At 40.4% G+C, this 14,916-nt stretch overlaps 1 protein-coding gene across 2 annotated transcripts in view; it reads left to right on the forward strand.

Moving 5' to 3' along the window:
• The window catches only part of USP9X (ubiquitin specific peptidase 9 X-linked), a gene marked incomplete at both ends in the record, with an annotated part of 110,365 nt that extends 102,259 nt beyond the window's left edge, over positions 1–8,106 (forward strand). For both annotated transcript variants that reach the window (XM_080719370.1, XM_080719371.1), the window contains 6 exons: positions 273–493; positions 575–663; positions 4,160–4,316; positions 4,470–4,682; positions 6,103–6,198; positions 7,969–8,106. In XM_080719370.1, the coding sequence (XP_080575496.1) occupies positions 273–493; positions 575–663; positions 4,160–4,316; positions 4,470–4,682; positions 6,103–6,198; positions 7,969–8,106 (914 nt within the window). The remainder of the gene's footprint in view (positions 1–272; positions 494–574; positions 664–4,159; positions 4,317–4,469; positions 4,683–6,102; positions 6,199–7,968) is intronic.
• Between the last annotated feature and the right edge of the window lie 6,810 nt (positions 8,107–14,916).

Consider the following 14,916-nt stretch of genomic DNA (forward strand, 5'->3'; position numbering starts at 1 on the left):
GGAGGCTGAGACAAGAGAATCATAGGTTCAAGACTAGCCTCAGCAGTTTGGCAAAGACCCTGTTTCAAATTTTTAAAAATAAAAAGGACCAGGGATGTAGTTCAGATGTAGAATGCCTATACATTCAATCCCCAGCACAAAAAAGAAAAAAGAAGCTACTTCATTTGCATTGTTACTTTTCTAAAATAAATTTACAGGCTGTCTTCTGCAGTGAAATCTGTGTATTACTGTGGAGAAGCTTATTCCTTACTGATACCAAATCTGCATTCTAGGTAATCCTCCTCTTCCTAATCCTTTTGGTGATCCTAATTTATCACAACCTATAATGCCAATTCAGCAAAACGTGGCTGACATTTTATTTGTGAGAACAAGTTATGTGAAGAAAATCATTGAGGACTGCAGTAACTCAGAGGAAACTGTCAAACTGCTTCGTTTTTGCTGCTGGGAGAATCCTCAGTTCTCATCTACTGTCCTCAGTGAACTTCTCTGGCAGGTTAAAAGACAACATTCATCAGTTCTATGATTTGGCTTGTTATTCGTATAAGTTACTCACTATGTCTTACCTGTATTTTAGGTTGCATATTCCTACACCTATGAACTTCGGCCTTATTTGGATCTGCTTCTACAAATCTTACTGATTGAGGACTCCTGGCAGACTCACAGGTAGATATTCATTTTATTAACAGACTAACTAGATTTGTGCAGTACAGTCACTGCATTTTTCTTTTAAACTTTTGAAGTTAAAATGTTTCATCTTTAATTAGGAAGAGCCGGGCGTGGTGGTGTACACTTGTAATCCCGGCTTGGGAGGCGGAGACAGGAGGATCGTAGGTTCGAAGCCAGCCACGTTGGCTTAAGAGATCCTGCTTCCAAATAAAAAAGTATAAAAATAGGTCTGAGAGTATAGCCCGGAGGTAGAAGGGTTTCCAGGAACCCCAGTACCACCAAAAAAAAAAAAAATTTAGGAAGAGCATACTATTGTAATCCCAGCATTTGGGAGGCTGAGACAAGAGGACCGTGGTTCAAGGACAGCGGTTCAAGGACAGCCTCAACTACTTAGTGAGGTCCTTTGCAACTCAGTGAGACCCTGTTTCAAAATAAAGAATATAAAATAGGGCTGGGGGCGTAGTTTGGAGGTAGAATCCCTCTGGGTTCCATCCCAGTACTGCAAAAAAAAAAAGAAAAAAAGACTCAGGGTGGCTGAGCCCAGTGACACAGGCCTGTAATCCCAGCTCAAGAAGCTTAGGCAAGAGGATCATTAAGATCAAGGCCGGTCTCAACAACTTATCTAGACTCTATCTTTTAAAAAAAAAGGGGGGGGGCAGATATGCGGCTTTGTGATATAGCTGGTGATTAACATATGCACTTCTATCTCCAGCACCAGAAAAAAAATAGCATTAAACCAGAAATCAGTTTTCATGATAGAGAAATTTAGTAGTTCCAAAGTATAGTCATTCATTTCAGGTAGTACTCAATACATCTCTCAATAATATCAAAGGATTTAAGACATTTCTTCTGAGTTGATTTAATAAAATCTGATTTTTAATTTTTCTTCTTTTAATATTGTGTTTCATCTTCGATCATTAGAGCAAGTGAAAATAGTAAAGGCTCCAGGCATGGTGGCACATACATGTAAGCCCAGCACTTGGGAGGCTGAGATAGGAGGATCCGGTTTTGCAGCCAGCCTCAGCTGCTTAGTGAGGCCCTTTGCAACTCAGCGAGACCCTGTTCCCAAATAAAGAATAAAAGGGCTAGCTGAGGGTGTAGCTCGGAGGTAGAATGCCCCTGGGTTCTATCCTCAGTACCACCAAAAAAAAAAAAAAAAGTGAAGGCATATGTGCTAGATTAAGTACTTTGAAGTAGTAGTATGCATGACTAGCCCAGTCTCAGTAATTTTTCATAAGTGAGCTTTTAGTTGAGTAAACAGTTTCACATATTTATGGAATGCCTACCATGTGTCCAGCATTGTTAGGCATCAGAGAATTAGGCAGGCAAAGATATTAAAGATGGCATTTGAGCCAGGCATGGTGGCACACCTTAATAATCCCAGTACTTAGGAGGCTGAGACAAGAGGATCACAGGCTCAAAGCCAGCCTCAGCTACTTAGTGGGGCCCTCTGAAATTTAGTGAGACACTGTTTCAAAAATAAAAAAAAAAATAGGGCTTGGGCTATAGCTTGGAGGTAGAATGCCCTTGGATTTCACCCCCAGTACACGTGTATGTGTGCACACATACACGTTGATGCTAATAGGAAGAAAACATGGCAAAAATGTGTGGGGTTTTTTTTTTTGGGGGGGGGTTGGTGGTACTAGGGTTCCTGGAAGCCCTTCTACCTCCGGGCTACACTCCCAGACCTATTTTATACTTTTTTATTTTTGGAAACAGGGTCTCTTAAGCCAGCACGCCTGGCTTCGAACCTGTGCCATCCTCCTGTCTTCGCCTCCCAAGTGCAGGGATTACAAGCATGCGCCACCACACCCAGCTCAAAAATGTTTTAAACGTCATTGTCACTTGACAAAACTGACAGTAAACACTAGTGCTGTGCTTCATATTAAACATTAAGAAACCTATATGTAGCCGGGTATGGTGGCGCATGCTTGTAACCCTGTACTTGGAAGGCTGAGACAGGAGGATCTGGGTTTGCAGACAGCCTCAGCTACTTAGGCCTTCTGTAACTTAGTGAGACCCTGTTTCAAATAAAGAATAAAAAAATAAGGCTGGAGGTATATCTCAGAGATAGAATACCCCTGGGTTCAATCAGAATAAAAAGAAAGCCTGTATGTGGTTTCTAACTTGCTGAGGGTCTCAGTTACTATCTGAGGTTGGCCCTTAACCTATGATCCTCCTGTACTGAAATTATAGGCATGTGCCACCACGCCCAGCTATACAATCATTTTTTTAAAGTTGCTTATTTCAGAAAAGAACAAAAATAGCTGGCCATGAATTATCCTGTTGTTTGTTAAGAATTCAAATGAAATCCCTGTTAATTAGTACATTAGCCTAATTGTACTATTGCTGGTAAAAATTTCTTTGCCATGTATTCCCATGATTTGAATTCAAATTCTCTACTTCCAAATTATATCACTGTCCCATAGTCACTGAATCCTAACTTAACCTTTAGAAAAACAGTTTTATAGCCGGGTGTGGTGGCTCACGCTTGTCATCCCCGCACTTGGGAGGCTGAGACAGGGGATCGCACTGGTTCGAAAGCAGCCTCAGCTACTTAGTGAGGCTCTCAGCAACTGAGTGAGACCCTGTTTCCAAATAAAGTATAAAAAATAGGCCTGGGAGTATAACCCAGAGGTAGAAAAACCCCTGGGTTCCACCCTCAGTACCACAAAAGAAAGGAAAAGAAATACAGTTTTATGAAAGGAACTGACCTAAAGCAGATTATTCTCAACTGATAATTGTTAACTTTTTTAAGACTGCAGTACCCTGAGTGTCTTGAATTCACTTCTGGTAATGTATTTGAGTTACATACACAAGACTATTTCGGGGGGAGTACTAGTTATGGAACCCTGGGGCTTTCTACCCCCGTGCTACACTCCCAGACCTGTTTTATATTTTGTTTTGAAACAGGGTCTCACTAAGTTGCTGAGAGCCTCACTAAGTAGCTGAGGCTGGCTTCGAACATGCGGGATCCTCCTTTCTCAGCCTCCCAAGCGCTGGGATTACAAGCGTGCGCCACCCCGCCTGGCTACAACAAGACCATTTTGGACTGGTAACAAGTTAGTAAGAACACAGACCTGAGGTAGCCTTCTGACCTGAAGCAAGTCATTTTACATGTTTCTCACCTTTGTAATTGCTCAGTAACAGTACTTTCTGTCTGGTGTCAGATTCAGTGACTAAATCAGGCGATCAGTGAACAACATATAGTAGGCACTCAGTAAATGATAGTTGAGTCAGGCGTGGTGGCGCACGCTAATAATCCTAGCATTTGGGAGGCTGAGACCAGAGGATCGTGGTTCGGGGACAACCTCAGCTATTTAGTGAGGCCCTCTGCAACTCAGTGAGACACTGAAAATAAAGAATAAAAAACAGGGCAGGGAGTGTAGCTTGGAGGTCAACTGCCCCAGGGTTTCATCCCTAGACCTGCAACAAAAAAAAAATGATAGTTACTAGATTTTAGAAATTTTAATCATATATCTGGTTTTTTCAGAATTCATAATGCCCTTAAAGGAATTCCAGATGACCGAGATGGACTCTTTGACACTATCCAGCGCTCTAAGAATCACTATCAAAAAAGAGCATACCAATGTATAAAATGTATGGTGGCTCTGTTTAGTAATTGTCCTGTTGCTTACCAAATCCTGCAGGTGAGGAGCTTTCTTAGAACTTTGTAGAAATTTTCATTAAAATTATGTTATTCATTTTTGAAATAAGAGAATCCTGGGTAGTTGGTGTTCTCATTTTAAATTAAGTTTGAAGTATTTCAAATCTTCTTACATATTTTCATTTGTCTTTTGAAGGGCAATGGAGATCTAAAAAGAAAGTGGACCTGGGCAGTGGAATGGCTTGGAGATGAGCTTGAAAGAAGACCATACACTGGCAATCCTCAGTACACTTACAACAATTGGTCTCCCCCAGTACAAAGCAATGAAACTTCAAATGGCTATTTCTTAGAGAGATCCCATAGTGCTCGGATGACACTTGCAAAAGCTTGTGAACTCTGTCCAGAGGAGGTAAATTTTAAAAAAAGGAAAAGAAAATTTGCCATTGTGTAGCACATAGAAGTAGAAGAAAATCACAAAGTAATTTTTTATGGCCCAGTAATACCAGTTAATGTATTACTAGGATTTAAAAAAGGTTAGGAGCCAGTCGTGGTGGCACAGGCTTGTAATCACAGTACTTGGGAGCCTGAGACAGGAGGATTGCAGGTTCGTGGCCAACCTCATCAAGTTGTGAGACTCTCATCAACCTTGCTAGCAAGACTGTGTTTCCAAATAGAAGTAAAATAGGATGGGAGACATAGATCAGAGGTAGAATGCGCTTGGGTTCAATCCTCAAGACCACATAAATTTTCAGTTTAATCCTAGCACTGGGGAAAAAATGGTTATTACGAAGTTTTGTTTGCTGGTAATGCCTGAAATTTATTTCTAAGAGAATTCAAATCAGGGCTTTTTCCATTTGTTTTAATTTGTTGGTATGGAGTAAAAGAAAAGTTAGTTTTATAGGTTTTTAAATTTTAGTCTGAAGCTAGGCGTGGTAGCACATGCTTCTGTAATCCCAGCATTTGGGAGGCAGAGATAGGAGGATAGCAGTTCAAGGACAGCCTCAGCTACTACTTAGGCACTTTGCAACTCAGTGAGACCCTGTTTTAAAATAAATAATAAAAATAATAGGGCCGGTGGTATAGCTTGAAGGTAGAATAACCCTGGGTTCCATCCCCAGTTACTGCAAAAAAAAAAAAAAAAATCAGGGCTTGGGAAGTATAGCTCAGTGGTAAAGTGCTTGACAAGTAAGTACAAGTCCCTTGGTTAGATCCTCAGCACCATAAAACAAAGGCAGGCGCAGTGGCACGCACCTGTAATCCTATCTACTTTGGAGACTGAAGCAGGAGGATCATAAATTCAAGCCCATCCTCAGCAAGTTGATGAGGTCCTGTCTCAAAAGCAGTTGGGAATATGGCTCGGATGGGTTCAGTCCTCAGTACCACACAAAATTAGTTAGCTAGACATGGTGGTGCACACCTAATTCCAGTATTTCTGAGAATTAGACAGGAAGATCACAAGTTTGAGGCAAACGTTAGCAACATAGCGAGACTCGATGCCCTTGCAAGACCCCGTTCAAAATAAAAAGAGCTAGCTGGGAGTGGTGCCACACACTTGTAATCCCAGTATATAGGAGGCTGAGAAAGGAAGTTTGCAGGTTCATGGCCAGCCAAAGCTACTTAGTGATGTCCTCTGCAACTTAGACCCTGTTTCAAAATAAAGAATTAAAAAAAAAAACAGGGCTGAGGGTGTAGCTTGGAAGTAGAATGCCCCTGGGTTCAATCCCTAATACCATAATCTAACAATTAAAAGAAAATTGAATCAAATAGAGAAAGTTTAAATTGAGCAGGAATTTGCCTCCATAAATCTTTTCTTCAAATATTTGCATTAGGAGCCTGATGACCAAGATGCCCCTGATGAGCATGAGTCTCCTCCACCTGAAGATGCTCCATTATACCCCCATTCACCTGGATCTCAGTATCAACAGGTAAACAGGCATTTGATGGTGTATTTATCCCCTAGAACCAGTTCAAAGGCTTTATGTGAAAGGATTGCTTTATTTGAAACCCAAATTTAGGGTTGTAGCTTTCGGGCATGATCAGAGGACGACCTAGAGTGGGTCATGGTGCGCACTTGAACTTGCCCCTGTGTTATTTTCCTTGTCAAATAGGTGTCCTGATACTGATGGTTATACTAACATTAAAATGATAGCCAATGTTTAGTGCAAATGATTTTAATGCTATTTTCTGTTAGGCTAAATTCTCAGATGGATTCTAAAGTCATTAAGGTGTAGCAGTGAAATAAAAAGTTGTTGGTTACTTATCCCCTTATTTCAGTGAGAGTAAAATTTATCAGCCGGGCATGGTGGCACACGCTTGTAATCCCAGCATTTGGGAGGCTGAGACGGGAGGATCACACAGGTTTTTAGCCTGCCTCAGCTACTTAGTGAGGCTCTCCACAACTTAAGTGAGACCCTGTTTCCAAATAAAGTATAAAATAGTTCTGAGAGTATAGCCCTGGGGGTAGAAAAGACCCTGGGTTCTACCCTCAGTACCACAAAAAAAAATTATCAAAAAATTGAGAATTTTGCAGATCTCCATGGGTGATTAACTGTAAAAATAACCCAAAAAAAGTGAAGAAACACTCTAAATGAGAACTTTTTAAAAACCCAGTTGTGACTGAATCCAACTTTTGAAATGACAGTGGTACTGAAACTTGAAGAAGCATCAGTCTCCTGGCAGGCTTGTCATGGCACAAGGTTGCTGGAGCAGAGCAGCTGCTTCCATAGGTGTGCCTAGCCAGGCAGCAGGCAGTCGACAGTTCTTAGCAGGTCCCAGGCGCTGCTGTTGTTTCTCTGAAAAACCACAGTTTTGAGGAATACATAAGGCATTCTTTGGAGTCAATATTGTAAATAGAAGAATACTGAAGAGTTAGTGTATATTCAGCATATTTGTTTTCATAATACAGATTATAGGAAGTAAAGACTAAAGTCTTGGCTGATGAAGATGTACAGAAAAATGAAAAATAAATTCTTGAGCCTTTGAGACTCAAGAATTTAAAAAATTTATCTGGGCATGGTGGCACATGCTTGTGTAATCCCTGTGTTTGGGAGGTCGATACAGAAGGATAGCAAGTTTGCAGCCAGCCTCAGCAACTTAGGCCAAGTGTGACTTACTGAGATGCTGTTTTAAAATAAAAGAACAGAATGCCTCCAGGTTCTATCTCCAGTACAACAACAACAAAAAAAATTAAATTTAAGGAACAAAATCCACAGGAGAAAGTTACCCTAAGGAAGCTCTTATTAATCGTGCCTGATTACATATCTTCTTCAACGTTTTTTTTTTCTTTCATTAATTTCATTCTGTGTTCGTGATTTTTGCTCCTGCAGATTTCATCATGGTCAGATTTATCATAAAAGTCAGAATTCCATGTGTTCTAGCTCACAAATCATTCTTTGGGAGGATCTTAACAAAGATTAATGGGCTAGTCCTTTATTTGTCAGACTCTTGCACTAACTGTTTTGGCACCAAAAATGACTAGTCAAAAAGTTACGCGTAGCTACACACTCCAGAATTTGTGGCTTTGGGGTTTGTATTTAAACTAGTTTTTTCTCTTTCAAACCAGTTTATCTTTTCACTATTAGCCCAAGTGTGTTTTTTAAGGGTAAATTCCAGGAATGAAAGAAATGCTTGTATCACCACAACTTTGAGCTCGTGATTTTTGAGCTTGTAACCTGCAAATCTCTTCTCCCCTCCAGAATAACCATGTGCATGGACAGCCATACACAGGCCCAGCGGCACATCACATGAACAACCCTCAGAGAAGCGGCCAACGAGCACAAGAAAACTATGAAGGCAGTGAAGAAGTGTCCCCACCTCAGACCAAGGATCAGTGAAATGCACAGAACTAACTGGTTCCATCAAGACTGTGCACCCAGGCCTTACAGTCCAACCTTTTTCTGTGTCTGGCTAATATTTAAAACTAGAAAAACTATCCTAATCAACATGGAGTGGAGAGTTTATTCACTGTCTTATCTGCAGAAATTTGCTGTCAATATATAACCCGCCTGCAGTGGAAAGTGTATAGTGTTTTGTAATAAATGGCCTGATGCTAATGTGTAAATGGCAAAGGTGTATATAGTATATTAATGTTTGACTGTTAATTCTTAAGCAAGAAACTTTTTTCTTGATGAGACTCATAGATCTACAAAAACTACAAAAGTTAATTTTCTTGTTATACCCACTGCACTCTGCAACCAGTGTTGCCTGCCTTGTGGCAGTTGGATCTATTCCTACAAAAAACAAAAACAAAAAATAAAGCAACAGCAACAAAACAGCCCCAATCATGTCAGCCACACCAATAGTTTCATGTTAATTCTTTGCCACTGGAGTCCATTTTACTATGAGCAATGTAAGGCTGGTAACCTTTCAATTATTTGGTTAATGTGGAAAATTGGTGATGTAACATTGTTTCTAGATCTTTTTCATTGCCTTTTTATTCTGATATTAGGTTAATCACTTTGAAGCTATAGTTATGCTGTAACATTTAGCATGGCTTCACACCAAGTTAGTGTAGCCAATGAGGAGAAAATTACCATAATGACTGCAGTTGTCCCACAGTGACAGCTGTGTTACTCAGAGCTTTTCCTTCTTACACCTAGAACATAAAATAGAACGAGGGGAGAAATGCGACAGGCAGGCCGTTTTCAGTTGCACATATGATCCTTCTCTTGTTGGACAGCTCAGTCTCTGGGTGGATGGAAGAGCACTAAGTATCAGTAATGGGGATTTTAAGAGATATAAAACAAATATGCAAAAAGTTGCTATGCCACAATGCTGGAGCATAATATAGGAGACTGGATTTGGTGTGCTTGTTTTGTTTCTTTGGTAGCGCTTATTAGGTGAACTTCTGCAAACCTTCCTCCTACTGGATCCCGGTGACTTGGAAGTCGTCAGAATCCCACAGTCCTTGGAGTACCTCTGCACCGAGATGTCTGGCTGATTTTCTGTTCAGTCAAAATTTTACTTGAAAGCAAGAATTGTCTTAGCTCCTTTTCCATTATTCCAAAAATATTAATATTCAAAGCAGGGTCTAATTTAAAAAGAAACTACTGGTTAGTTAATATAATTGAAGTATCACAATTTTGGAATAAACATTTGATTAAAGATAAAGAAAATTCATCAGTTGATACTGTATTTAAAAGAGAATTGGTGACTTGAATGTGTGTAATTTTTTGGAACCTGTCTAAAAACCAAATACCCCTGCAAACGGATACAGTCCACCCTATTCTATTTAAATATTTTGCTGTTTTGTTTTATAGAAATTATTTTGCTGAATTCACAAATAGAATTTGATTTAAGAAGAACTTTTTGTCCTGTGGTGTGTTTTTGTTTTGTTTTTTTGTTAGTTTTTTGTCCTTTCTTTTTTTTCAAGGACTGCTTATTAAAATTCTGTGCATAGCATGCATAGGCATGACCCTGAATTCAGGATTTCAGTCACGTTGTTTTTGTGCACAGAAAGGTTAGACCCTTGGCCCTTTACTACAGACTAAGAGAAAACAGGATGTTGACACTGTCAAAGTTTCCTAACAATCAATCTTGTACTTTTTGTATGTTTTTTATATACATGTATATTTAATGAGCACAAGCTTGGTTGTATTTTTTACAATTCGGTTAGTAGGAAAATATCAAAAGGCTATAGTTGGAACGGAACGAAACAACTGAGCATTGCATTATTTTGTGATTAAAAGGGGCAGGTATTTAAAATGAAGCTTTGGGAATCTTCTTTGCAGTACTCTATAGTCAATCGAAGCTTCTAGGTTTTCTGTAGTATTAGAAAGTTTTGACACCAGATAGTTCTAATTTTAAAGATGTCACATCTGCACTTATGTGTTTAGTGGGCTTTTTCCATTTTATTTGTATCTTGCAGAGCTGGAGGTGGAAGTCAGGTTTTGAAGCATGCTAAACAAACGCTCTACCGCTGAGCTCCATCCCCAGCCCAAGTTTCAGTTTGAGCAAAAGTAGTACAGTGTTGGCAGTTTCAATTGGTAGTTGTATCTTAAAAGTTCCTCGCTCACAAGCCTTCTCAACTAGCAAAATAGATTAACTTTATTTGGACACATAACTATCATTAATTACACCACCTCTCTGTCTGAGGGGTGATTTTTAATTTCCTGTTCCTTTGCAAAAGTACGGAATGTGCTTAATTTCAAAATGTAATGACTTCCTAGATGAGAAAAAACTTGACATTTTAAAAGGCTGTGAATTTTTCTCTATAGAGGGAGATCCCAACTTGGGTTGCTTTAAATTTCTGAGCCCTGAAGTGGCAGGTAAGGACTAGTGAATCTTTTCCCTCTGTGTGAGGAAGAATGGTCTGTGTGACCAGGAGTGAGGGGAAGTGCACAGAGTTATTTTTGTTTGTGCAGATTCCTTTCTGTATTAACTCTTCAGCATTGATGTATAACTGGAAATTTTAAGATGCATGTTATTGTAAGAGCAACATAGTGGTGATTTTGAGGTCTTTTCTTGAACACAAATGGCACGTTTTAAATTTCAAGTCTTCAAAGTGCCTAAAGATTATTCTCCCTCAACTGATTTTTTTTTTTTTGAGCCATATTTCCTACTTTAAATGTTTGTTGCAGAATCACTAGTCTTCCTTGGAAAGAAAAACTCCAAATGGCATGATCATTCTATAGAAGACAGTAGAATCTGTGAACATTATAAAGACTGAAGATATTTTAGTTGTAAAACTTTGTGAACCAGGGCTTTGCCCTGTTGGATCTTAAGTATTTCAGTGTACAACGTGGTCAAAACCATATTGCTGCTGTTTAAGCCCTCCACCAACCAAAATTTTATGTTCAATGTGGTAGAGGCAGAAATAAGAACTTATTTGGGGGTATCTTTTGTTGTTGAATTTTCTCTCAGTGATAATTCCCAGCCTTGTGTCTTTTAGCTATTATGTATACAAATTTAGAATTATTAAAATGTTTTCTATTTTTTTCATGATTTTTATCAGTGAATGATAAGTCTTTAGTCCTCTTTGTGGTTAAAGAGATGAGGAGCTTCTTTTTTTTTTTAATTTGAATTATGTTTGTAAACGAAAGCCAGTCTGAGTATTCAGATGACAATTTCAGAATAGTTTTCCATTTTTTATTAGGATTTTTCTAGCTTATGTTCTCCAGTTGACTCTTTTACTTTGCTGAATTTTGTGGTTAATTTGGTGGATATATCCTGCCTTATTTTGAAATTCTAACTGGATAAGAAAATTGCCTTTTCGTTTTAAGTGCCCAGTTTCCGTCTCCAGTTTGAAGGTACTACATACAGGCTGCCGATAAAGACAACACCCCCCTTGCCCCAGTTTTTCTGTTACCAAGAAAGAAACCAGTACTGGTTTCCTAGCAGGGCTACCAGAACTGGTCCTACGCCTATGTGAGTGTTTAGTATTTGAAAATAAGGTTTTTGGTGTGATAAATCACTATAGAAGTGCTAAATGTATTAAGAACTTACTGCCGATTGTATTTATAAGTTATTTTGTGCTTGCAGAAATGTAGCACTTTTTCTCCAAATTTATAGGTATAAGAAAAGGTGGGGAGAGGTGCACCACATTTTAAAGTCACAAGTGAGTGCAAATTTGTTTTTTTAGTTTGAAATCCAGATTCCGGAAAGGAAATTTCACCACTCAAATCACTCACACTTCTTAGCCTTTTACAAGCCAACAGACTGACATAAAGATTGTCCACAGTTCCTAAGATTTAGCACATATGCGAAATAAAACTTTATAAATTAAATGTCGGGTTTTCCTTTCATTTATTAAAAATTTCTAAGATCTGAAGGGATTTTTTTGTGTGTGTATGTGTGTGCAGCTGAGGCCCAAGGCCCAGAGCTTGCATGGGCAAGTTGGCTGAGGGAATTTTTTAAAGACAAATGTTTTGGGAGATTGTAGATCAAAAGTGTATTCACATTTGCAGTTCTACACTGAAGTTGCCGGGCTTGGTGGCACATGCTTGTAATCCCAGGGTTTGGGAGGCTGAGAAAGGATCGCACAAGTTCAAAGTCAGTCGCAACCACTTAGTGAGGCTCTCTGCAACTTAGACCATTTCCAAATATGAAGTAGGCCTGGGAGTATAGCCCGGAGTTAGAAATGCCCCCTGGGTTCCACCCCCAGTACCACCAAAAAATTTTTTAAAAAGGTTCAATAGTTTGTTTCAGAGTGAGTACTTTCAGATTATGAAATCAAGCAAGTGTCTTGTTTGAGGGGAAGTCATAAAACGGAAAGTTGAGATACGTCTAACACATTTGATCTCTCTCACTCTCTAACTTGTCAGCTGGGCGTGGTGGCGCACGCTTGTAATCCCCGCGCTTGGGAGGCTGAGACAGGAGGATCACACAGGTTTGAAGCCAGCCTCAGCTACTGAGTGAGGCTCTCAGCAACTGAGTGAGACCCTGTTTCCAAATAAAGTATAAAATAGGTCTAGGAGTATAGCCCGGGGATAGGAAAGCCCCTGAGTACCACAAAAAATAGTCACGTTTCAAGAAAATAGGCCTTCTAAGGGTACATCCCTAAAAATTGGGCTTTTTGTTTTTGTTCTTGGTGCTAGGGATTGAACGCAAAGCATTCTAATACACAACCATATTTTATATTTGATTTCACAGGTTTGAGGACAGCCTCGGCAATTTAACAAGATTATTTCAAAATTTAAGATATGGCAGGTGTGGTGGTGCACACATAAAAAAAAAATCCCTGTATTTGGGAGGCTGAGACAGGAGGATTGCAGATTTGAAGGCAGTCTCAGCAATTTAGTAAGGCTCTCAGAAACCTAGGGAGACTGTTTCCAAATAAAATCTGGGTGTAGCTCAGAGGTAGAATGCCCCGGGTTCAGCCCCCAAAATCCCCTCACCCACCCTACACACACACACACACACACACACACACACACACAAAGAGGGAATGCACCACATTTTACCAAATCAGATATCAAAAACCAGGCATGTTGGCACATGCTTGTAATCCCAATACTTAGGTGGCTGATACAGGAAGATTGGAGATTTAAGGACAGCCTCAGCAATTTAGACCCTGTTTTCTTTCTCTTTTTTTTTGCGGGTCTGGGGATGAAACCCAGGGGCATTTGGCCTCCGAGCTACACCCCCTGCCCTATTTTTATTTTTTATTCTTTATTTTGAAATCGGGTCTCACTGAGTTGCAGTGGGCCTCACTAAGTAGCTGAGGCTGTCTGCGAACTGTGATCCTACAGGTCTCAGCCTCCCGAATGCTGGGATTACAAGCGTGCGCCACCACGCCCGGCTGACCCTGCTTTCAAATAAAAGATTAAACTCATTGGCACACCCTTGTAACCCTGGTACTTAGGAGGTCAGCCTCAGCAATTTACCTAGACCCTTTGCAATTTAAAGAGGGGCTAGGAGAGCTGGCGTGGTGGCACACCCATGTAATCCCAGCATTCAGGAGGCTAAGACCAAAGGATCATGGTTTGTGGACGGCCTCATCTACTTAGGCCCTCTGCAATTTAGACCCTGTTTCAAAATAAAGAATAAAAAATAGGGCAGGGGGTTTTGGAGGTCAAATGTCCCTGGGTTCTATCCCCAGACCCTCAAAAAAAAAAAAAAATAGCCACACGTGGTGGTACACGCTTGTAATCTCAGTACTTGAGAGGCTGAAGACAGGAGGATTGGGCAGGTTCAAAACCAGCCTCATCAGTTTAGTGATGCTCTCAGCAGGTTTGAGGCCAGCCTTAGCAACCTAGCAAGACACTGTTTCAGGAAAGAAAAAGGGGCGCCGGGCATGGTGTCACACGCCTGTAATCCCAGCATTTATAAATCTGAAAGAAGATCACAGGTTCAATGACAGCCTCAGCAAAGCAGCGAGACCCTACTTCAAAACAAAAAGTTTAGCTGGGCATGGTGGCACACACTTGTAATCCCCGCGCTTGGGAGGCGGAGACAGGATGATCACGCAAGTTTGAAGCCAGCCTCAGCTACTTAGTCTCTCAGCAACCTGGTGAGACCCTGTTTCCAAGTAAAATATGTCTGAAAGTGTAGCCCAGAGGTAGAAAGCCCCTGGGTTCTATCCACAGTACCACACAAAATAAAAATAAATTTAGAAAGGGCTGGGGATGTGACTCAGAGGCAGAACACTCCTGAGTTCAATCCTCTTGTACTACACAAACACACACACAAAAGAAGGGAGGGGTGCTGGGGGCGTGGCTTGAAGGTGGAAACTCCCCTGAGTTCAGTCCCCTAACCCTCCCTCTTGTCCCACCTCAGTACTGACCTCACAGTGTCTGTTAGCTGAAGGAGGCCTTTGCAGTGCAGTGTACCCAGGAAAGAGCATGAGAGCATGTACTGTGTTGGAAGTCCTTCATAATCCATTTTCCTATGGTGTTTAAGTGCTTTGGATGTGTCCCTGACATTTGTTTTCTTTTCCTCTTTCTTTCTTTCTTTCTTTCTTTCTTTCTTTCTTTCTTTTTTTTTTTTTTTTTTTTTTTGTGGTACTGGGATTCCTGGAAGCCCTTCTATCTCCGGACTACACTCCCAGACCTATTTTATATTTTTATTTGGAAACAGGGTCTCTTAAGCCAGCGGGGCTGGCTTCGAACCTGCGCGATCCTCCTGTCTCCGCCTCCCAAGCGCGGGGATTACAAGCGTGGGCCACCTCATCCGGCTTCCCTGACATTTCTTGATGTATACCCATA

This window comes from Muscardinus avellanarius, assembly GCF_963383645.1.
Source record: "Muscardinus avellanarius genome assembly, chromosome: X".
NCBI classification, from domain to species: domain Eukaryota; kingdom Metazoa; phylum Chordata; class Mammalia; order Rodentia; family Gliridae; genus Muscardinus; species Muscardinus avellanarius.